This window comes from Anopheles merus, chromosome 2R, assembly GCF_017562075.2.
Source record: "Anopheles merus strain MAF chromosome 2R, AmerM5.1, whole genome shotgun sequence".
Classification (NCBI taxonomy): Eukaryota; Metazoa; Arthropoda; class Insecta; order Diptera; family Culicidae; genus Anopheles; species Anopheles merus.
In genome coordinates, this window is record NC_054082.1 from 54,950,609 (window position 1) to 54,971,706 (window position 21,098).

At 41.8% G+C, this 21,098-nt stretch overlaps 7 protein-coding genes and 1 long non-coding RNA gene across 12 annotated transcripts; 4 read left to right on the top strand and 4 right to left on the bottom strand.

Moving 5' to 3' along the window:
• Positions 1 to 39: 39 nt before the first annotated feature.
• On the bottom strand, positions 40 to 3,592 carry LOC121590966. The gene is made up of 8 exons (XM_041911194.1): positions 3,488 to 3,592; positions 3,263 to 3,395; positions 3,073 to 3,171; positions 2,734 to 2,970; positions 2,580 to 2,674; positions 855 to 2,502; positions 552 to 781; positions 40 to 466 (listed from the first exon to the last, which is right to left on the bottom strand). The coding sequence occupies exons 1-8, from the start codon at positions 3,493 to 3,495 to the stop codon at positions 298 to 300; spliced, it is 2,619 nt and encodes an 872-aa protein (XP_041767128.1). The 5' UTR covers positions 3,496 to 3,592; the 3' UTR covers positions 40 to 297.
• A 289-nt stretch (positions 3,593 to 3,881) lies between these two features.
• On the top strand, positions 3,882 to 6,168 carry LOC121590967 (centromere/kinetochore protein zw10). Its single transcript, XM_041911195.1, has 3 exons — positions 3,882 to 5,546; positions 5,623 to 5,888; positions 5,953 to 6,168. Exons 1-3 carry the CDS (start codon positions 3,968 to 3,970, stop codon positions 6,166 to 6,168), a joined length of 2,061 nt encoding a protein of 686 aa, XP_041767129.1. The 5' UTR covers positions 3,882 to 3,967.
• Positions 5,910 to 7,597, bottom strand: LOC121590971 (phosducin-like protein). The gene has a single exon (XM_041911200.1). It carries the CDS (start codon positions 7,220 to 7,222, stop codon positions 6,341 to 6,343), a length of 882 nt encoding a protein of 293 aa, XP_041767134.1. The 5' UTR covers positions 7,223 to 7,597; the 3' UTR covers positions 5,910 to 6,340.
• Positions 7,598 to 7,755: 158 nt separating this feature from the next.
• On the top strand, positions 7,756 to 9,306 carry LOC121590974. Of its 3 annotated transcripts, none has more exons than XR_006004501.1 (4): positions 7,756 to 8,006; positions 8,084 to 8,217; positions 8,292 to 8,548; positions 8,642 to 9,306. It is a non-coding gene; the product is annotated as an uncharacterized LOC121590974 (long non-coding RNA). The 3 variants fall into 3 exon arrangements; XR_006004500.1 differs by having other exon boundaries at positions 7,786 to 8,006; positions 8,417 to 8,548; XR_006004499.1 differs by having other exon boundaries at positions 7,757 to 8,006; positions 8,084 to 8,548.
• Positions 9,062 to 10,728, bottom strand: LOC121590973 (cytoplasmic phosphatidylinositol transfer protein 1). Its single transcript, XM_041911204.1, has 8 exons — positions 10,678 to 10,728; positions 10,213 to 10,586; positions 9,985 to 10,133; positions 9,834 to 9,922; positions 9,762 to 9,769; positions 9,630 to 9,701; positions 9,310 to 9,564; positions 9,062 to 9,235 (listed from the first exon to the last, which is right to left on the bottom strand). Exons 2-8 carry the CDS (start codon positions 10,261 to 10,263, stop codon positions 9,062 to 9,064), a joined length of 798 nt encoding a protein of 265 aa, XP_041767138.1. The 5' UTR covers positions 10,264 to 10,586; positions 10,678 to 10,728.
• Positions 10,729 to 10,741: 13 nt separating this feature from the next.
• LOC121590968 (CAAX prenyl protease 1 homolog) lies at positions 10,742 to 13,025 on the top strand. Its single transcript, XM_041911196.1, has 3 exons — positions 10,742 to 10,846; positions 10,907 to 11,017; positions 11,502 to 13,025. Exons 2-3 carry the CDS (start codon positions 10,928 to 10,930, stop codon positions 12,774 to 12,776), a joined length of 1,365 nt encoding a protein of 454 aa, XP_041767130.1. The 5' UTR covers positions 10,742 to 10,846; positions 10,907 to 10,927; the 3' UTR covers positions 12,777 to 13,025.
• A 54-nt stretch (positions 13,026 to 13,079) lies between these two features.
• On the bottom strand, positions 13,080 to 14,907 carry LOC121590972 (protein C1orf43 homolog). Of its 3 annotated transcripts, none has more exons than XM_041911203.1 (5): positions 14,409 to 14,907; positions 14,035 to 14,339; positions 13,891 to 13,977; positions 13,534 to 13,814; positions 13,080 to 13,201 (listed from the first exon to the last, which is right to left on the bottom strand). In XM_041911203.1, the coding sequence occupies exons 1-5, from the start codon at positions 14,562 to 14,564 to the stop codon at positions 13,176 to 13,178; spliced, it is 855 nt and encodes a 284-aa protein (XP_041767137.1). In that variant the 5' UTR covers positions 14,565 to 14,907; the 3' UTR covers positions 13,080 to 13,175. The 3 variants fall into 3 exon arrangements, with proteins under 3 accessions (XP_041767137.1, XP_041767135.1, XP_041767136.1); XM_041911201.1 differs by having other exon boundaries at positions 13,080 to 13,220; XM_041911202.1 differs by having other exon boundaries at positions 13,080 to 13,445.
• A 27-nt stretch (positions 14,908 to 14,934) lies between these two features.
• On the top strand, positions 14,935 to 21,079 carry LOC121590965. The gene is made up of 8 exons (XM_041911193.1): positions 14,935 to 15,345; positions 15,410 to 15,530; positions 15,591 to 16,275; positions 16,344 to 16,406; positions 16,475 to 17,621; positions 17,703 to 17,916; positions 18,014 to 18,154; positions 18,617 to 21,079. The coding sequence occupies exons 1-8, from the start codon at positions 15,110 to 15,112 to the stop codon at positions 21,077 to 21,079; spliced, it is 5,070 nt and encodes a 1,689-aa protein (XP_041767127.1). The 5' UTR covers positions 14,935 to 15,109.
• The last annotated feature ends 19 nt before the right edge of the window (positions 21,080 to 21,098 follow it).

Here is a 21,098-nt window from a genome sequence, read left to right on the forward strand (position 1 = left end):
GGACAATAACACAACTTTGTTTCAGATGTACGCTTTGGCTTCCTACTTCAGAACATTTATTTACGCTTTCAAACGAACAACACAGAAAAAATGGAATGCTATGGAATAGGTTGTCTTGGAATGCGACGATTCATGAGGGTAGTATTTTAGACGATTATTAAAATTTGGCCCCGTACGGAGAAGACCACACGTTTCGATCGACGAAACATGATCGTGATGTGATTGCGCAAGGGATACTATTCTCAGTACGCTAATGGCGAAGATCGGAACATATTGACTGTGCACGCAGCGGTCCATTTACAGCAGCAAAGCAAAATGGTCACGTTCGATGCGGCGCTTGGCACAGAGCGGCACTGACCCCATTACATCTTGGGGTGGAGGTAGACCCCCTTGGGCGTTTGCAGCTTGGGTATAGAAAAGTTCGCGCATGCCACACTGATACCCATACAGAACCGTTTCCTGCGATCTGAAATGCAGAAGAAGGAAGAGAGTGTGTCACACATCATCGCGTGCCGTTAATAGTTGTCGACCAGATGGTCCGGTGATCTTACTTTAGGGTGACTTCGGTTACAATGTTGCTCTTCTTAAAGTGTGTATGCAAAGATTCTGCAGTCTGCATCTCTAAAGCATTCCAAGGTCCATTCTTTTTCGCCACATCCCAATCCGAATCTAGTGCAATCAAACTGTAGCCATCGGTCTTGTCGAACCCGTCCACGTTGATATTCATTGCAAGCTGAATATCGTTTTCAATCCTCAGAAACTTTGATACGCACGATTCAAACTATATAGATAGTGAAAAAAATAGAAAGAGCATTAGATAAAATACGGATCTGTTCTGAAATGTCTAATCTTACCAGAGTTTGCACAAGGCGTTGATTTTTACAATTTTTCTCCTGCATGACTAGTATCAACGTCATGTTCTGTTGCACGCAAACGAACAAATCTACCTTGACTAGAGCATTTTCGTCTCCTGCTAGCACACCGAGTGGCGGTGCTACAGACTGTGATATGTCCTGCGATTTCCTACGTTGCGGAATATAATCCTGCGGCGAGATGGCCATATTGTAACTGCATCCCGGCGTTGTGTCCCAGCTGGAAACACCGCTCGATTCGGTGTCATTCAGAGCCAATACGGTTAGCTTAGTCATCAGCGGCGTCAATTCCAGTGTACTTTTGCGGCGCGTAAACAGTTCCTGGCCACTGCTAGTGCCACCATTGCCACCTGCTCGTGCGGTGGATGGGGCATCATCATTGAGATTAAATGATTTGATTGGCAAGCTGAGTGCACGCCGATCTTTCGGTGTTGCAGCACCCTTGACTAGTTCGGGATTTTCCGATAGCGGTAGCTCAACTTTTCGAGCTGTAGTAGAAATCGCACCAACAGTCGGTATACGATCGTCTATCGCAGACGGCTGCTGCTGTGTGACTTGATTGCACTTATCGTTGCCTTTCGGTTCTTGCTTCGCTTCCTGTTCGACTAGCTCGGCGATGCGCTCGTTGCGAGATCGCTCGAAATCTTGGAACAAACTATAGGACATTGCTCTTTTTCGCTGGTCGACAAGAGGGTAAAGCGGATCGCTGATAGTTTTTGCCGGGTCATAGTTGTTGGAAAATTTAAATTGACGCTTATTTTTAATGTGCCTATCAACGCCACCAGTATCTTCTGCTGGAGAGTTTTCTTCCGTTTCGTTACTTTGTTGTTCAGTCAAGTTCGACATTGACGAACAACGAATGTGTTTCGGCATCATGAAGGGATTGTTAAGGATACTGTACTTTCGCGCGTTGAAATATTTTAAACTGCTGCGACCATTTGCTTCCACGGCTATTGGCGGCTTTTCTTCTTCAACGCCGATATTGTCATTTTCCTCCGCTGGAGGCGCAGAAGGCTGATCCTGGGTAACGCATATCGACATCATGTTCCTGTTTGGCACAATCTTGTTCTCAGTCAGTGGTGTTGAACATACACTGGTTTTACCTATAAAGTTCGGAAAGCTATCCGATTCGTCGAAATTAATGGAATTCACTCCAGAATCGATTATGTCTCTAGACGTTAGATTTTTAAACTTCAGCGGGAGAAATGTTGGTCGAGATACGGTGCTGAACGATTTTTTGCTTTGTGTTTGCTCACAGAGTCCACCATCCGCACCGACCGTCTCTTCCTCGGGAATGTTTGAAAAGATGATCGATTTGTCCGACTTAAGCATCGGAAAGCCAGATACGGTGCCGCCGAGCTCTTTCGATGGAATTAGTTTCTTCTTGATGGCAAACGGTACCGATCCGGTGGGTGGAGCCGCAGTGGCACAATTATTGAAATAAATCGGAATGTTTTTGGTAGCATCGATGAGTTGCGTGTAGTCACGCTTAGTTATGTACGCACTGATGAGGCTAACGCCGTTTGGCACGTGGAACGTTACTGCTATCATTTCAGCGAGTTTCATCCGATAAGGGTCGGAATACACGAACATTTTCGTCAAATTCGTCGGCAACTGTGAAGCCAATACTCTGTGGAGCATTTTTTGTTTAAATGACAAAACGTTATCGGTTCATTTGGTTTACTACAGATAAGAAATATTACTTACTTGTTGTGGTAAAATATAGACCCTCCCAGCACTCCCTTGTTTTGCAGGAAACTTTGAAGTATTTGGTTGGACTCCAGATACACATTACTCGCACACTATAAAATGGATCAAATTATCAACAATCGTAGTATTTCACCTTGTGAACGTTGTATACCTTTGGTAGCCGGAGGAGTGGCATATTCTGCAAAATATTACCATTGAATTGCAGCAATGGTAAAGTGGACTCCATCAAACAAAACACTTTCTCGTTGAATCCGTTCTTCTGCTCCTTTTCCACGTAAACATTGTAGAGGGTATTAAAATCACCATGATAAAGCTCTATCAGGGAAGACAGCAGACTGGCCCTGTATTCTAAAATCGACTCCGCTATGTTACGATCTGATCCCACTGCCTAGAACCATACCAGGAATATATGAATTAGAAACATCTTCCGTGAACTTACGTGCATGTAGTAGAGTGATGTACTGACACGCAAACATTAAAACAAGCTTACCAGCATAAAACGTCCATGCGACCGTAACGCAAATTTGCCATTCTGTAGCGAAAGAAATCGAACTGTCGATAAGGTTTCACCAAGAAAATATGTTGATCCCTGTACAAAAAAAAAAACACACACACACACAAAATTAACTAAGATTTCCTGTCGGTGGTATTCTTTCTAGCAAGGAATTAAACTTTCATACCATCAGCTGGCCACAGAGCGACTTTTTCTGCAGTTCCGATACCCACATCGGGTGGAAGTAAATAATGGAGCCCGTCGGGTCGTCATTCTCCACCTTCTTAGTAAGGTCGTAAACAAAGATTATCATCGTTTCCCTGTGCAGAAAAAGTGGAATTATAACATAACCTGAGCTTTTGCACCAAAGTACTATAATTACACGATTATTTGTAAAATAAATGATCCTTACTTCGACATTTCGGCCAGTTGTTTTAATACACTTCATTTGCGACAACGTACAGCGAAAAAAATCGTGCCTACATCAATTGCCCGTAGATTCTGAAGGATCAAGTTACATCTAGTGTGACGTCATTCAAAGGTAATGAAATAAAGGTGTCCGTAAAGTTTATGATTGTTTTTACATGTAACAGCATTTAAATAACAGAAAGAAGTACATAGCAGGAGTCAGAATATTCGTATTTTCTCTTCTCACAAAAAAAATCGTATTTTCTCACACAAATAGAGTGAAACAAACGATTTACAGAGTTAACACAACATAAAACTTACCTTTTGGAAATACCTTATGAAGGCTGGAGATATCTTGGCATGCAATCCCGCTATTTTTTGACAATCGCAACCGCTTCCCTGGCATTTGACAAGATTTACGTTAAATCAAAACAACAAGCCACAGCGCATTCGTAGCAACAAATTTGTGAAGTGAGTCCAGAAAATGGAAAAAATGGAACAAATTCAGCTAGAAAATGTAACCTTCAACGTACCGGAAGTGTTGTCTTGCATTAGCAAATATCAGGAGCATGTGCGAGACATTGTAAATTCCAACTACGTAGACTTCCTGTCGATCAGCAATCACGATATGTTGGATGACCTGAAGTCGCTAGAGACGGATATAAAGGAACTCATCGCTTCGACCAGCCAACTAACGGTGGACAAGTCCAATGTAGCCTGGAACGATCTGCGAAACTACCAACGCGATCTCGAAGAGGGCATACGGGGCTACAAGATTGCCCGCAAGTTGCTTTCAATTCACGACTTGTTTGAGAGCTTGAATCTGTCTGGAAACGGATACGAGAAGACAGCCCACATCCTGACCAAGATCAAAACGATGTTGGATGAGCTGGACGATCCTGTGTTGGAAGAGCTACATTTCTTCCAGGGTCTGATTCTACGCCATGAAACGGAATACGATAAGCTCCTGAACGATCTGGATGTCACTTTCAATAAGCTGGTTCAGTTGCAGCAACGTTCTTTCCAAAATACCAAATCGGTGACGATACGCATTCATAAGGATGAAAACTTACTGTATCAGGTGGTAGTAACGCAGTTGAAAACTCAACACAATTTCGAGTCGGTCTGTCAATTCCTATTGGAAAACGTTTTTGCTCCCGTTATTGTGAAACCTGTTTCACTGATTTGTGATGAAAAATCGAATGAGCAAAGCGTATTAATTCAACTCTCCTACCAGCTGTCGGTGGGAGAAGATCTACGCCCCGGCTACAAGACCGTTCTGTCGAATGTAATGCAAATCTTTTACAATCTTAGCAACATGAACATCGTAGTGTCGGACGACGAATGTTTGTTCAAGGTGCTTGCCCGGCAGATGAAAAAGAGGCTGTGTTCCTTGCTGATGGAGCAATGTTTGGATCGCGACATCCCTGACACTATTGAAGGAATGAAGGAATCTTCAATGGTGAAGGACGTATGCGAGTTCAATACGTTCCTAAAAACGACCAACTTTGTAGATGGCGAAAATGACGATTTACTGGAGGAATATGCCAATTCGATCGAAACAGTTCATCAGAAAAAGCTTTGCGACAATGTGCTTGACACGGCTGTGCAAATAATGAAACATGAGAGCCATGAAATGGTGCTAATCGAAGATCACGAGTACCAGTTCGTCGGCAGTACTTCGGCCCGCCTCTCAAGCTGCATGGTAACTCGTACGGTGGTGGATCTGAAGAAATTTTTAGACAAGGTGCTTGCGGAAGCATTTGCTAACGGTGGAGCAGCGGACCGGTTCATTCAAACGATAGCCACCATTCTGGAACGCTATATGGTAGACGTACCAATGGCAAATGAAAAGTTGCTCTTCAAGATTCCTCAACAGTCGGCCCTGTTCCGAAATGATTGTACGTACTTGAATTATTGGCTCCAGAAAAATGACGACAAACTGAAGGATCACTCCTCATTTGCAACCATTTCGGAGGCATTGAAGGCCTGCGGAGAAGATATATTTCAGCATCAGCTAAATACCCAACGCACACAAATGATGCAAGCATTGAACGGATTTAGTAAGTGAAGCAGTACAATGCTACTAGCGAAGTTGCTACTGTAATACTGATGTTTCCCATTTCTTTCGTTTCACAGAACTTTCCATACATTTGGTAGAGCTTGGCACCGACCAGCAACGCGCCGTCCGACAGTGTGTTCGTCAATTCGAACTGCTGAAAAATGTGTGGCAAACTGTGTTGCCCGAGTCCGTTTACAAACAGAGCTTGTCGGGATTGGTGGACCAGTTCTTAAGAGAAATCATGAAAAGAATTCAAAACCTCGAAGACATTACAACCGCTATCGGTAATGGATTGGTGCTGCTTATCGACATCATAATAGAGACGTTACCGAACCTGTTTAAGGTAAAATACGGAGTCAAATGGTGACAGTTGTCATGTTCACATTTTATTGTTCTTCTATTTTCAGGAACCTAGCGAGATTCACCAGCTCGTCAAACAGTGGACAAAGTTGCTGCAACTGCGACAAATATTGTGTGGCTCACTGGTGGAAATCACGGAGTTGTGGGCCGAAGGCAAAGGTCCCCTTACAATGTGTTTCAGCGCGGAAGAAATCAAACATATGGTTCGAGCCCTGTTTCAGAATACTAAACAGCGTCAGGCTTGCATTGCTTCCATCGTTTAGCCATTAGCGTAAAAAGTACTAAGTTTTATAAAGCTTAACACTATTGTATCAGCTATCCGATTATGATTTACGACGGGTGAATATTGTGTGAATGCGTGGCGCAAAATCATTTCTTTTCATTTTTTTTTATAAAATATAATTTGTTCTTGTAAGTAAAAATGAGATCCTTGTTCTACTTTTGCTCAAAGATGGTCGGTTTGCAGGATTTGTCATTGATGATTCCATTCTCCACCAGAAAGCTCTCAACGTCGGCAAAATCAAACTCATCGCTCAGATCGTCGACCAGCTTTACAAAATTACCGATCATCTGTCCTCCTTTGTAAATCAGTAGTGCAGGAACGCCGGATGTTTTGAACAAATTGCTCAACCCAGCATCGCTGCTAATGAATTTACAGAACTTTACGTTCGTGTACTCCTTCGCTAGTTTGCTCAGGGCTTCATTCATCTTGATACATGGATCGTACTTTTCACGGTAGATATGTATGACAACGGTCGCGTTTTTATCTTCCTTATCGACGGCCTGTAAGAATTCGCCACCATCCTTCAGGTGGATCAGTTCCCCGAAGCAACCCTTTTTGTCCATCATCGCAAGCATCTCGGCCATCCGCTTCCGCTGATACTCAAGCAGAAAATCCTCATCCATTAGCTCTTGGAACTCGGCGTCTAGCTCGTTCATCGCTTCGGCCGCCTTGTCCTCTTCCTTGGTGCGTGCGGTAATGCTGAGCTTCTTAACCAAGCGCACCTTTTCCATTTCATCCTGCTCTCGCCGTTCGGCCTCTAATTGTTTGAACCTCTGCCAATCTTGTATCACACCCTTCGGACCAGTATTGCCCGCGGTACCTGTCCAGTGAGTCTTGTTCTGCGACAACGAGCTGGGCTCAATATCGGCTTCTCTGCGAAATCCGGATTTTGATGAAGAGCCCTGCTTACCAGAGCCCTTGCCCGTACCGGAAGCCTCGCTCGAATCACATTCATCGTCTCCGGCCTCATCTTCGCTGCTGCTGCAATAGTTGTGTATCTTTTCACCCAACAGTTTGTCGTCTAGCGTTGCCATGTTTTGAATCGAATTGTGGGTGTGTCTTGGCAATGAGTAGCCGTGAGTTAAATCTAATTACTACGGGCAATTAGCAATTAACACTCGCTGATTCCTCTGAATGCACTGCCGTGCCTAAAACATCAGCTTTCGTACGCGTTGATGCAATAATACTTGCGCTTATTCACTTGTTGCGTATTGCGATGGATAAATATCTGAGGCAGTATATTACTGGTTTACAGCGCAGGTACTTTCATTCAACATAAACAACGAAATATAATGTACACTTTTTACCGAAGCCCGAAGCGATGCTCGAGTGGCAGCAATTAAACAAACAAACAACATGCCACAAATTGACGCACAAGGTTGTTACATGCCGCGTAATCCGTACGGTAGATATGTGGAATTCCGTGAGCTCAATTTACACACAATCAACCGTAAATAATTGTTCCTCAATGCTAACGATACATGTGAAATAAAACTAGTCAATTACTTTTTTTGAGATACGCTCCGTTTTTCTGGTACATGGTTTAAAATATTGCTTTTAATATTAATGTTCGTTGAATTCGATACTATAAACGCATGCATTTGAAATCACGTAGATCGTCAGTAGCGGTGTGCATCAATTCTATTTTCATTTTTCACGTATCGGTCGACCGCGTTGAACTACATTTCAACACCCTTCGAGACTGATTTCTGTATCATCGGCTGATTTACCATTCTGCATAATAGAGAATTTACGCGTTGGCAAGTATTGTTATGCAAATTAACAATCTAATGGTTATATAAAGCATTATCTGTGAATGTAAGTTTTTTGTGGTGTAATTCACTTAGCATTAGAAAGTATTATATCATTCACTGTTGGTGTCGTCTTCGTTTCAGGTGAGACGTTCAGCACTGACGTAAACAGGCCTTTATGGTGGGCAAGAATCGATGCTGTATGACAAAACCGGTTTTATATCATATTTGATTGGCCAACGAGGACCACCATAGCATGGTTGAGTTACAACAAACAGGTAATGTAGCATATTAAACGATAATCATGTTTCAGGCACCATTCTGTTATGTGTGTTTCAATATTATATGAAAGCGTACATTGGTGAGGTTCCGTGTAACGTCGTATGTGTGGCAAACAATATTTGAAGCAATCGACAATTCGCATCGCTATTTATATTTACCATTATTTATCGCTGCTGTCAACCGAATGCTGAACAGGAGTTGCAAAACCAAGTTGACTTTCTGAGATCCGCACATCCTTCCGGATTGCTTACTTTGGATCCATCACAACAAGAAAGCATTGACACGAAGCTTCCCTTTGCCGAGGAAGACTGCAAGAGCCCGGAACAGGTGTTTATTCTCATTCAGCTAGACTATGGAACAGACAGATTGAACGCGTTCTTTACTAACCATTTACTACCAACTGCTTTTATTCTCTTCTAGATGATGATTGACGAAACCCAGTCCGTATTTAAAGTATTTGATTACTGAGAAAGCTATTTCGTTTGCAACCTTAGTGCACGTATGGACATCGATGATTTTAGGGCAATAAAATCTAGTGACATTATTCGAGAATAGATATAATTTGTACCACTTTGTCCCGGAGATTCTATCGTAGGAAAGTTTACGATCTTAGCTGAACTAGTTATTTGGTCGTCTACTTTTTAGTCGGCTGAGCGAGGATTGTTGAGCTATCGAAGGAAAATATCGATCCAAGATATACCATTCAACTACCAATCGCAGACACTAGTTATGTTTTTTGTTTTCTAAGTTACTTTGCCTAAACTGGGCAGGAAACGCAATGGACGAAGAGTCCATGCACCATCTAAAAGAATCTACGTTAGCTTAATTCGTGGAGATGAGCTAAGTGGTCTTATCAGTTGCCAGTGCAGGAGGTAACGATTGTCGCAGCTTATCATTCGCTTCCGTCTGTTTATCTTTCTCATACATGCGTACGTCGTCAATGCTCATTCCATGCCACTCATCGATCCAAGCGAACGCTTGTCTGTGCCCCAGTAGAAGTACGTCCCGGATGCACTTGATGGAAAATTTGTATATGATAAAATGTTAATTGCACTCATATAAAGGAAAATCGTGATAACTTTAAATACCTTTTGAATGAAGTCCTCAACCCTTGTCTGGAGTCCCCAAACTTCGAAGGAAGCTTCGACCAATTTGTAGGAACACATCATGGGCTCATCCGTTTGACGCCAGCCCTCTACGAGCGGTCCGCGTCCGGTGATGCGGGATTTGAAGAATTTGGGATCCTCCTCTTTCTTGTAGTGCTTTTCAGATGGCTCTTCAAACGCAATGTCTACATGATCAACTATCCGATTTGCCAAAGTTTCTTCTGACAGATTCAAGCACTAGAAGGTAGTGGAAAAATATTAATCGAATGGAAAAGAGAGAGCTTCGGCTATGTTTAACATACGTTTTCCGAAGTACCAGCATTGTCTTCAAACCGCGTCAGGATACGAATATGTAATTTTGGTATAAACGAGCACTAATGAAACAAATGAGTTAGATTAACAGTGCATATTTGTGGAATACAAGAGTTACTTACTGTATATTCTAGAAAAAGATAGAAAGAAAAAACAATTATTATTGATTATTGCTGAATTCAAACTCTTCTTACCTGTCACCGTGTACGGATAGTAGTTCCAGCCCTTCTCAATAACATAAAATACCTTAGGGCAAACAGCCTGCAGCCAGTATGGGAGACGACTAGTTTAAAACATACATACGTATTATCATGTTGTATACAATCGGAACTGACGGTACCATACCTGGACAAGTGTATCCGTTTCTCGGTGTACTGCCCTTTGCCGTGTTCGGGATCAAAACATTCCTTATTTTCAATCACTTCCACTCCTTCTCCATCATCCGATTGTTCGAGGCTGTGGCGCGCTATCATATAGAGCTGACCAATTTTATACTTAAATGAAGAAAGCCCCGAAGTAATTATGTTATTCATAAACAACATTGAGTTAACAATGCAAGATAGTTCTACTCACTTCCTCCACGGTCAGTGGCATGCATATTCGATATTCTTTAACGAGCACCATGCTTTCCTACCCTTGATTACTTAATAAACCGATCTATTCTAATTAACTTAAGCAGGATATATTACACTAATTGTACTTCAATTACAATCTTCGGTGGGTATCAAAATCACGAATGTATTTCCAACGATTCGTTAGATGTACAGGTAAGATGCGGCTTATATTTTGTAAAAGATTATTTCTTCACTTTCGATGGGGGTTTTGAGGGGTTTGACATGGTTCAGATGTTCGCTATCGATTTCTCTGCATTCCCAAGGTGCGTACATCGAGAAGAAACGGAAATGAATATCCGTATTTATGCTTAATTAAGATGAGTACCAATGCAACTGCTTGCGTATGAATAAAAGGAATAAATTTAAAAAAGAACATTCGTATATTCGTATCGTATCAAATTCGAAAGAATGGTTTTGTTTTTACCTATAAGTTTTGTTAAAAACGATTTTCTTATATATGAACCTTGATTTCCCTGGAATGACAACTACTGTCAAGTGGTGTTTGGGTGACAAAACGTTGATTTTTCATCAGAACAATCCGGCGTTTTTACAATTTACGCTAGGGCCTGGAAACGCTTTCTGTGTATAAAAAAGTATAAAAACTGCTGTAAAAAAGGTGAAATTGCATGTTTTAAAATGTGTTTGCATTGCAGTTTGATACATCGAACTTCAACATGTGGGATTCCTCGGAGACAACTTTGTATTCCATGATGATATTCTTGTTTATGGAAACGATCCTGGAGATGTATTTAACGAGGCGCCAGGTAGGATACAGTGTTTACCACGTTCAGCACTACGTTGATCTCGTTGACCATTATTGCCCTTTACCATCTTCCCGGTGTCGATTTGGTCGAACAGAATCTAGGATTATTGTTTGGGAAACTTTCATTCCGAATCAGCCTTTGTTCATATGAGTAGCGTCGGTCGGTAGATGCTTAATCGTGTTCCCGGAAATATCCCAAGTCAGCAAAGTTGCAGATTTTAGCCTTCTTTTGGTCAAAATTATTTCATCCACTCGGTGGATTTTCATGAATGGGTAACAACTTTGTCTAACTTCTGAGACGTAAATATTGTCTAGTAAATTAAAGGAACCATTATAGTTGCTACATATAATATCTAGATAAGCTAGACAAAAGGTCAAACGTGTCAGCTAAACGGAAAACAAAACGAAATCAGCGTAGCGCGCAACGTGTTCGGTAGTTAAATATGGCCTTGCATTTAAATTTATTATGATGCATTTCGTTTCAGATATGTGTTTATAAACAATGTAAGACCGTCCCGAGAGAGCTTCAACATGTGATGAATAACGATACATTCGAAAAGGCTCGTGTTTACGGATTGGATAAGGCTCACTACGGAATGTTTAAAATGATTGTATGCGATATCGTCATACTACAGCTAGAGCTGTACTTTGGTTTCATGGCCATGGTATGGACTCGCTCAGTTGAAATAGCCGAAAATATAGGGCTAAATCCAAAAAGTGAGATTCAGGTGGGATGCCTTTTTGCCCTGATACTTAACATTATTGGCATATTTAAGGAAATGCCGTTCAAAATTTATGGTACCTTCGTGCTTGAGGAAAAGCACGGCTTCAACAAACAAACAGCCGGATTCTTCGTGAAAGATCAAATTAAAGCTTTCGTTGTTGCCCAAGCACTGACCATTCCCGTGGCCGCTGCTTTCATATACATCGTTCAAATCGGAGGACAATACTTCTTCATTTGGTTATGGGCGTTTGTGGCGGTCGTATCGCTAGTACTCATTACCATCTATCCGGTGTACATTGCCCCAATATTTGACAAGTTCCGTCCTCTGGAAGACGGAGAGCTTAAAAAGAGCATTCACGATCTGGCAAGCAGTGTGAAATTTCCTTTGGGCCAACTTTTTGTCGTCGAAGGTTCAAAGCGTTCTGCGCATAGTAACGCTTACTTTACCGGATTGTTTGGAGTGAAACGTATCGTACTCTTTGATACGCTCCTGGTCAACAAAGGATTGCCTGCAGACGACCCTTCGCTTGCCGAGAGCGATAAGGGCAAGGGTTGCAAGAATGAGGAAGTATTAGCTGTACTGGCACATGAACTGGGCCACTGGAAACTGGGACACGTTGCCAAAAATATTGTGATCATGCAGCTGCAGATGTTCCTGATTTTCCTCGCGTTTTCAAAACTGTTCACTTACGGTCCACTGTATGAAGCAGTCGGATTACCTGCCGGCGAAAAACCCATACTGATAGGATTCATGGTAATTGTGATGTATGTCCTTGCCCCCTACAATACAATGATCTCGCTCGCCATGACCATCATGTCCAGAAGATTCGAATATCAAGCAGATGGTTTCGCCCAAGATCTTGGATATGCTGACGAATTGGGCAATGCGCTTATCAAACTGCAACTGGACAACCTTGGTTTCCCGGTATACGATTGGATGTACTCGGCATGGAATCATTCCCATCCAACTGTGCTCCAGCGCCTTGAACGATTGAAAAGCTTGAACAAAGAAGGGAACAAATCTAAAACCCAATAAGATGGCTGACAGATCTAATACCAAACACTTGGATATTGTAATTCCTAGATTGTTCAGTTAATCTACGAGAGGAACGTAAATTACACCATAATTCCGTACAAATTATTTTACCGCACTAAATCATATAACTTTTGTACATCAACTTTCTGGACTAAAAATATTCAGCTTAAATGTGTGTGAGTTTGCCTTACATTGCAAACGTTTAGATGCTTTGCGGAAAAATGTGAAATAAAATAAATAAAAAATAGACGCCAATGTTTCTCAATCTTTTCCTTTGTCGATAAAATATGTTCATCATCATCATCAATAGCCACACATTTCTCGTGCGATTTTATTTAAACTAGCTTTGGAGAGCACATCTCCTTGTACTTTCTTGTCGAGCACAAGACTATACGATGTTCAAACCATTTCAATTTTTGAAAGACCTGCGTATAGTAAACGTTTCTTTAGAGAAATCATCACACACAAAGGGCAAATTGAAAGAGAAAGAAGAAAAGCGCAGAGGCAGTGAGAGAAGAAGAAAGCAGAAAGTTAGAGATAATTGTGTAAATGTGTCTGGTCAGTGCTTACGTACAAAATCAAAAGGTTGCTTTAAGCCTTACATGGTTACACGATTAATCAATGCGAAAATGGAAACTTAACGGTCTGACAAAGAAAAAGAATGACGGCCTGAAGGAAAAGTAGATACACACATTCAAACAATAAAATCGACAACTACTGTATGATACTACGATATGTAAACTAATTTCTTGCTAACCTGTTTCGCCGTGGTACTGGGAAATGCTGAGAATTTCGTTTTCCTCAAGTTCGGGCTGCTGGAATTGTTGCTCTTGCTGTTGTTGCAGTTGCACCGCCAGTGATAGATTCATGCGGGTGTTTGAAATTATCGTGTCACCTGCGTTTCCAGGTGTCAGTGCTACTGGCGGAGGACGTAATCTGGCAGGATCGAGCAGTGATTGCATTTTGGAGTGTTTTTTCACAGGCGTTCGATTTGGTGAAGATTTTCGACTGCTTGAGTAAGATTTCAACATTTTTGTACTGAGAAAAAGAAAACAAACAAAAAATACATTGGAAAAATGTTCAGTGAAACATTACATTATTATGCATATCTTACGCTTCGGATAGTTTCTTGAGCAACCGTTGGTAAGATTGATACTCCTCCTCGCCAAATTCGTTTGGATCATGCCGAGCATGGTCATACCTGCAACGACATTAAGCTAGTTAGTGTGGACACTTGAGTTAGCCTAGCGTAACCCACATATCACAGAACTGATGAATCAGTCGTTGACCGGATCCATTCAGAGGAGCCGCAAGTGTAGTCAGAAGAAACGCCCTCATGCTATCTCTAGGATGCCTGGTAGCCCCGTCCTGTTTGGCGATTTCCCTTTCCAGCTCTTTCACATCATCCACTGCCTTCATGCGCCAGTAGTACGGCGGTAATGTGGTATCAGGTTTCAAAATGTATTTTTCATCGTCTTGCTGCTTATCATCCCAAATGAGTTTTGGTTCGTAGTAAATTTTTTGTATACAGTCGATTCTACGCTCAATTTCCTTTTTGATGGACTGCAACAACAAATGGCAACATAATTACAGTCTGAATGCGCTCCATAGCCTTCGGTTTACAAAACTTACCTTTTTAGTATCATGTCCAACAGCGACGTGGGGCCCACGTCTTTGTCTGAGCGTAAATCGGACGATCTGGCGCTTTGCAAAAATGAAACACATTGTAACTCCTAAAACGCCACCACCTATAATCAGCACGATCATAACTCCCGACAACTCCTCCATTTCCTTGTGTATATTTTGCGACACTTGGCTTGAATTCTAGAGCATGATGCACAATGCAACTTATTTCACTGCGCCGATGAAAAATCGATAGGCAGTCTGTGTGAGGTAAACATTTTTTGCATTGTTTACTTCGACGCGGTACGATATGATGCGATTGACAGTTGGCCAATGTACGTGAACGATCGGATAATGTTGAAAAGTTATTCGAGAGCTAATTATAACTTTGTTCTTGAAAAAAATCTGCTTTCATTTAAATGTAATGATAAATTACATTACTTATTCAGGAAACCTCGATAAATTGCAATTGTTTTCGTGATTTTAATGTGCTCACGGTGACTACAGAAAAGCTATGATAAACGTCAATGTGCTTTTGTCCAGTCTGGTCATTTTGGCTGTCACGAGATTTGTCACAAAATCCATACAAACAACAAGCGGTGTAAACAAAGCGGGCTTATCCGTATGCCTCAACAAACTGTGCAATGCTAGAACAGAATCAAAAATACGTTGATTGCAATCGGTCTTGAAGCAGTGGTGTGCCTTAGAAAATGACGCCGGAAAAGTTTCTTCGGCGACCTAAATCTAAAGCATGTGAAAAGCTTAAAAACAGTAAAACTATGGAAAATGAATGTTCCAGTGCGGCATCTACCTCATCTCCTGAAAATGCATCAAGCAGGCACTTGGCTGATTTTGTGGACGGCATCAATTCTTCCAAACAATCCACACCCTTGGCACCAGCCTCGTTACAAGGCACCGCAAACAAACGACAGCTACGAAGAAAAAGGTAAATGTGTTTAATTCATTGTAGATGTAATGGCATTTACAAAACAAATGTAAACCCATTTCAGGCGAAGAATTTCGTTGTCCGAGGAGGATAAAGAACTGTTTGACAAAAACTTTGAAGAATCAATACAAACTGCAGCAGTTAAAAATAATCTTACTTCGATGTGTGTCAAAAAGCTATTAAAGGTAAGGTTTTGTGACTTGCAGGCGATAGAAAATAAAAATACAACACTTTAAATTTTGCAGAACATTGTTGCTAACGACCATGTGTTCGCTATGGTTTTGCTGAAAGAGGAAGAGGATACTCAGAAAATAAAAGAAGATATCAGTAAAGCATCAAAATCTGTGAGTGATGAAGATGACGATGATGATGATGATGATGATGATGAGGAGGAGAAAGTGCAACCTGAGCCTAAACTGACACGCTTAAAGGCAAAGCAGCTGAAGCAAATACCTTTGCCGATTGCTTCGCTCAACGAACCAATCCCTGACGATGAAGTGGCGGCTTTGATCCGCGAAGAGTTAAATTCAGACGATGACGATGAGGAGTATAAGCCAACAGAGGACGAAATTGTCTCCGATGATGATCCAAATACCACTGTGTCGGATGTGGATTCGCAACCCAGAACTCCAGCATCAGTTGCTGCTGTTGTTGATCCGGATAATGAACCGCTCGTTCGGTATACTAAAGATGGTCTGTTTAAGATTCCAAAACCTCGAAATGATAGTCAATGCTCGCAATCTGAGCAGGAGCAGGAGCAAGAAAATATTGCATTACGAACTCGGTCCAAGTTATGCTTAACAACGACTGCAATTGAAACACTGGAATCTACATTTATACCACCGGATATTACGAAGGATATGTATGAATATGACGGAGAAATGGACCAAGCTTGGAAGGATTTTTTGGAGGAGTTCACCAAGCCATTACGTGAGTTAGTTGAAGCAATGTTAATAGAACCTTTTCATAATATTTTTTTCCTGCCATTGACACTGCAGCGAATAATTTGGAAGATGATGATGATAACGATCCAGAGTATGTTGCGGCCGAAGGAATACCATGTATGTATTGCAAATACTAAGAACTACTCTGAGTGTGGTTAATTTTTTTAATTTAATTTTTTTTGTAGTTGATCCCGAGGAAATGAGAACATTGAAAGTTTCCAAAAAGGAACTGAATGAGTTGGTTCAAGAGTTAATGGAAATGGGTGCGACGGATGATCAATCTCTGTTAGAAGAAACTTTGACTAAAACTATCAACGAATCTTTAAATTCTCAAATGAATGATCGAGATGCTTTGTTAAGTACGCCTGTTCCAGCAGAAGAAAGTAATTGTATTGATGATACGATACAGTCAACCATTGCTGAAAGTAATGTTTCAACCATGCCAGAACAGTTGTCGTCCACGGCTGTGTTACCACCGGAACCATCGGTCAATGAGTTTGTTCAAACTACGGAACAGTTGGATACTCCTGGCTCTGGTTCTGGATATAACCCAACTATGTACGCTACTGAATGCGTACAATTTGCAACTCATAACGATATGCCATCGATATCCAATAGTGCGGATGGTAGTGACATCAACGGAGCAGCTTCTTTACAGTCGACGGCAATATTTTCAACGATCTCAAATGAAACAAATAGTCAAAACGATTCCTATAATTACACCGTTCTGCAGAACTGTACGACACAACCAAAGTTTCTATTGAAATATAATAGACTAGAGGAAACTTTGGGGGATGAGTTGTCGCCAAAGAGGTATCGCCTTAGCTCTACAACCGTGCCCGTGGAAGTGAACGTATCGGAAACGGCACCAGGAATGAATGATTATCAATTTAAATTACTGCACCAGCAGCTACGAATGCACGTTCAGCTGACCGCGCAGCATTTTCTGCAAACATATGGTCATCCCACGTTGTGGCAGATGGCACCTAAGTTTAAAACGATGCTTACAGAACTAGCTCAGATCGGAAGAGCGAAGCCAAACATTGTTCCGTGGAATTTGCCATTGGCATTGGATTGTTGTCAAAGTTGGGAAAATCAGTTAGCCGTAAACGATGACAACACAAAGTCGCTAATGAAATTCTGGAAAGATGAATTAGATAGAGAGGAAAAGGAGCGAAAGATTCGTCGAATTTATCACAGTGATTTTCATTGGATGGTTAGAGAAAAGATCATAAATTGCAGGGCTTTCATATATCCGTCCCTGATACCGTACAAAGCTTTCCGCACTTGCCTTTCCTTGCAAGCAAGCGGCGCATACAACTGTGAAAAACAGTACGTTGATATCTTCCTTTGCTAGTGGTTCGTGGTATTGTCACAAGCATTAATTAATTTAAATAATTATTCTCATTTCAGCTTGATTGCAACATGGTTAGAGCGAGCGCAAGAAGCGCTTGAGAAAAATAGTAAATATTTAAAATCGAAAAATGCACTGCAGAAGGTCACAATAGGAAAAGTTTGTGAATATGTTGCTAAACATTATGTTCACGGTATGTTCAGCACGGCTCGTTTGAAAAACATAGTATATAAACGAAAATCAGAACCGGGTAAACCGTCCAATCCTATATCGGTAAGTTATTTTCTTTCTTTGCCATTTATCATTTATTCGATGCAGTGCAATATTGCAAGATTTTATCTTCGTTTTGTATTATTTTCCATTTCAACAGTTTTTCCTTCTAAACGGTTATGCGCCTCCGTATCAGCATGAACTGGAGGTGTTTGACGCAAATAATGTTATTCCACTTTCACAGTATCACAAGGACACACTCCATTATAATTGGGAACGGTATATACATTTTCAGAGAAAGGTAAGTGATTGTGTGCCAAAATCTCGTAGGTACTTATTGAACATGTAATTCAAAAAACTAAACCGAAATAATATTTCTACCCCAAGCTTGGAAATTTGTCCGCAAGGTGGCATCGTGTAAATTGTTTGACAATTTCGGTTTATGTCAATACATTTTTGGTGTTTTGTGTCGTTGTGTTATTAGTTTGCTAGCATCTTTTGTTTGGTAATTATTTGCCAAAGATTGGCTCTTTTTTACTTTTTGTCTCCAATTGATCACACACACGCATGATGTGTGGAAAGTTGCGGCAGTAAATTCCCTCGCCTAATCCCAGCAACATCGACCTTGTCGAAATGTCACAACAAAGCAAAAATGCCGTAAACTAGTTGGCTTGTGCTTTGTTGCTGTCCTCTAAAAGTACTGCATTTTGTATGTTTTATCGTTCGATTGGCTTACATTTTTGCTTAAATCTTTTCTCCAAAGGCTTTCCTTGATATACTGCCGTGTAATAAGAGCGGGCCGGAACCAATCGTGTACAATGGAGCTCCTCAAATACCACCGCCGGGAGGCGCATCGAACGGATCGGATAGTGCATTCAGCATAGGTGTGCTGCTTCCGGAAGGAGAATCGGAAACAACAATTCAAACACAGAATCAGTACATTCCGTTACAAAACAGTGACACGGAAAGAAGTCAGCCAGTGAACAATGATGCGGCCGATGCGCAAGTTGGTGCGGTTGTCCGTGTTGGGTACGATAAGTTTGTGGTGAGCTTTTTGGATAGCGTTCAAGAAAATGATGTGCCTGTGATTGTGGAGGGTCCAAGTGATGGCGAAAATACCGACATAAGCACCGCTGTGTCCAGTATCAGTGATGAGTCTGTTTTCCCTGCAAAACATTGTGTGTCTTTGTTGGAGGGTGAAAATGCTAGGAATGGTAGTGGCCAACATGATAATCTTTCACGCTCGGCAGCAGTCGCGACACTGTACGCTGCCATGAAAAAATATCTGCGGGTGCTGAAGAACGAAGTAAAACAGGAGCTGACAGGTTCATTGCTTGAGGATGCAACTCACCCGCTGTACCGTGTGTATGCTCACTTCAAAACTTTAGAAGTGTATTGTCGATTTCTAAATGAACTACGAAAAATGTGTGAAAACCTTGATGCATATCAATACAAACCTCTGCCACATTGTTCTTACCGGCAGGTACAGCAAGGTTTATTGCGACTATCATGCAGCCATCGTACTGATGGCAGTCTCGTCATAAACGCCGAATACATTACAGACCAATTTGAGGATTACCGTAGCATGGAAGACAAGGATGCTACGTATGCGTTTAACTACTACGAAAAGGTGGAGGAAACGTTGCTTGCATCCGGTCGTGGTGATCTGCTGCAGCGCTTTGAGCAGATTTTGAGGAACTATGATGAGTCGGAGAACCGGGTGTCGGTGTTGTACTATCAAATCGAAGACTTGTTGGGAGAAAGCTTTCCACAGCTGGTGGACATGTTTCTTACCTTCCTGCTGCCGGGCCAGGCAGCTGAGGTGGGGAAATTTTTCGAGCACTTTATTCTGACAAACATGGGAGATTTTCTAGAGAAGCTAAATGTGTTCTTTGCCAAACAGCCATCCCAGATCAAAAAGATACATGCTTGCCTAAACGAACTGTCCAACGAACCGGACGTTACGATGGAACAAGTGAAAACGAAAGTATTACCACTGCTCAAGAGCAGTACGCTTCTTACCGAATGGTTCCTGCAACTATTTCCCGGCGAACGTCCTCCCGAATCGCCCGTATGTGACTATGAACACATTGGGCTAAAAAAACACGCCTTAAATGAAAGCTTCGATGCTGGATCGGTTTACGAACATGTGTCCTACATTGAAACGCTTCCGGAAGTGTCAGAAGTGCCTGGTTCTTCCAATGCAATTCGTTACATACAGGGAAGAATATTCCAAGGGGCTCAACCAGCACGATTGACCTTTCTCGCGAATAATTTTCTCACGAAGGTGGTTGTCTCCGACCAGCCTTCATCTGAAGAGACAGTAACGAATGGCGAGAATCTCTGTGATGATGCGACGCTGATGGCACATGCCATTCGCCTGAACCCGTTGGTACACTGCCCGAAAGGTATCACGTATGCGGATGTTGCTCATCTGTTGGTGGAGAATAGTAAAGAAATGGACGTCCGACCCTTACCCGAAACTTCCGTTGCAAATGCTCATGCGAATGAGGAGGACAATAAGACAGGAACCACTTCCAAAAAGCTAACACCAAAGCTACCGTTGAAAAAACGATTCAATTCGCCGAGTCCACGTAAGACAGGAAACTCGCCGGGCGATGAGAAATCATCGCCAGTGAGTAATAAGGAATCAGCGACGTCAAAGAAGGCGGCTGCTGCTTCTGCAGTGGCAGTAACGATACCGCCAGAGTCCAAGGCTTTGTCAACGGCGCGGAAATTAAAATCGCTTGTTGACTCACCACAAACAAGCTCTCAGGAAGAGCGACAGTTAGACGGAATTAGCACAGCAGATCAAGCATGTAGTGTGAAGAAAAAGCCAGAAACAACAGTACAACCAGCAACACAATCCGCTCCTATAATATCCAACAACGGCAGTAGCAGTAGTAATGGTAGTAGTAGTAGTAGTAGTAGTAGTAGTGGCGGAAATACTAGTGCTGGTGGTTGTAGTGTTAAAGTCAGTAATAGTAGTACTAATGTTGAAACGCGCCAGGAACCAGAAGGACAGAAGCAAGCCAACAGTATAGATGCGCCAAGTTGGACGCGAGAGGAAGATAAAATAATTCTGCAGGATATAATAAAAGGATACTCATCGGTAGATACGTTCATTCAGCAGATCGAACAGAAATTACCATCTAGGACTAGTGAGCAGATACGAAATAGGTTTGAATTTTTACTGCGAATGTTACGCCAGGTTAAACAGAAATGAACCAAGCTGGAATCAATCC

Coding starts and splice junctions, on each gene's coding strand:
- LOC121590965 (XM_041911193.1), top strand. CDS start 15,110: ATGACGCCGGAAAAGTTTCTTCGGCGACCTAAATCTAAAGCATGTGAA. Junction 15,346..15,409: donor CGACAGCTACGAAGAAAAAG/GTAAATGTGTTT, acceptor AACCCATTTCAG/GCGAAGAATTTCGTTGTCCG. Junction 16,276..16,343: donor GGAGTTCACCAAGCCATTAC/GTGAGTTAGTTG, acceptor TTGACACTGCAG/CGAATAATTTGGAAGATGAT.
- LOC121590971 (XM_041911200.1), bottom strand. CDS start 7,222: ATGGCAACGCTAGACGACAAACTGTTGGGTGAAAAGATACACAACTAT.
- LOC121590967 (XM_041911195.1), top strand. CDS start 3,968: ATGGAAAAAATGGAACAAATTCAGCTAGAAAATGTAACCTTCAACGTA. Junction 5,547..5,622: donor GCAAGCATTGAACGGATTTA/GTAAGTGAAGCA, acceptor TTCGTTTCACAG/AACTTTCCATACATTTGGTA. Junction 5,889..5,952: donor CGTTACCGAACCTGTTTAAG/GTAAAATACGGA, acceptor TTCTATTTTCAG/GAACCTAGCGAGATTCACCA.
- LOC121590972 (XM_041911201.1), bottom strand. CDS start 14,564: ATGGAGGAGTTGTCGGGAGTTATGATCGTGCTGATTATAGGTGGTGGC. Junction 14,340..14,408: donor TTGGACATGATACTAAAAAG/GTAAGTTTTGTA, acceptor TTGTTGTTGCAG/TCCATCAAAAAGGAAATTGA. Junction 13,221..13,533: donor CCAGTACCACGGCGAAACAG/GTTAGCAAGAAA, acceptor ATTTCTCTAAAG/AAACGTTTACTATACGCAGG.
- LOC121590968 (XM_041911196.1), top strand. CDS start 10,928: ATGTGGGATTCCTCGGAGACAACTTTGTATTCCATGATGATATTCTTG. Junction 11,018..11,501: donor TGTATTTAACGAGGCGCCAG/GTAGGATACAGT, acceptor ATTTCGTTTCAG/ATATGTGTTTATAAACAATG.
- LOC121590973 (XM_041911204.1), bottom strand. CDS start 10,263: ATGGTGCTCGTTAAAGAATATCGAATATGCATGCCACTGACCGTGGAG. Junction 9,923..9,984: donor AAACGGATACACTTGTCCAG/GTATGGTACCGT, acceptor GTTTTAAACTAG/TCGTCTCCCATACTGGCTGC. Junction 9,236..9,309: donor TTGAGGACTTCATTCAAAAG/GTATTTAAAGTT, acceptor TTTTCCATCAAG/TGCATCCGGGACGTACTTCT.
- LOC121590966 (XM_041911194.1), bottom strand. Junction 782..854: donor AACGCCTTGTGCAAACTCTG/GTAAGATTAGAC, acceptor CTATCTATATAG/TTTGAATCGTGCGTATCAAA. Junction 467..551: donor GTAACCGAAGTCACCCTAAA/GTAAGATCACCG, acceptor TCTGCATTTCAG/ATCGCAGGAAACGGTTCTGT.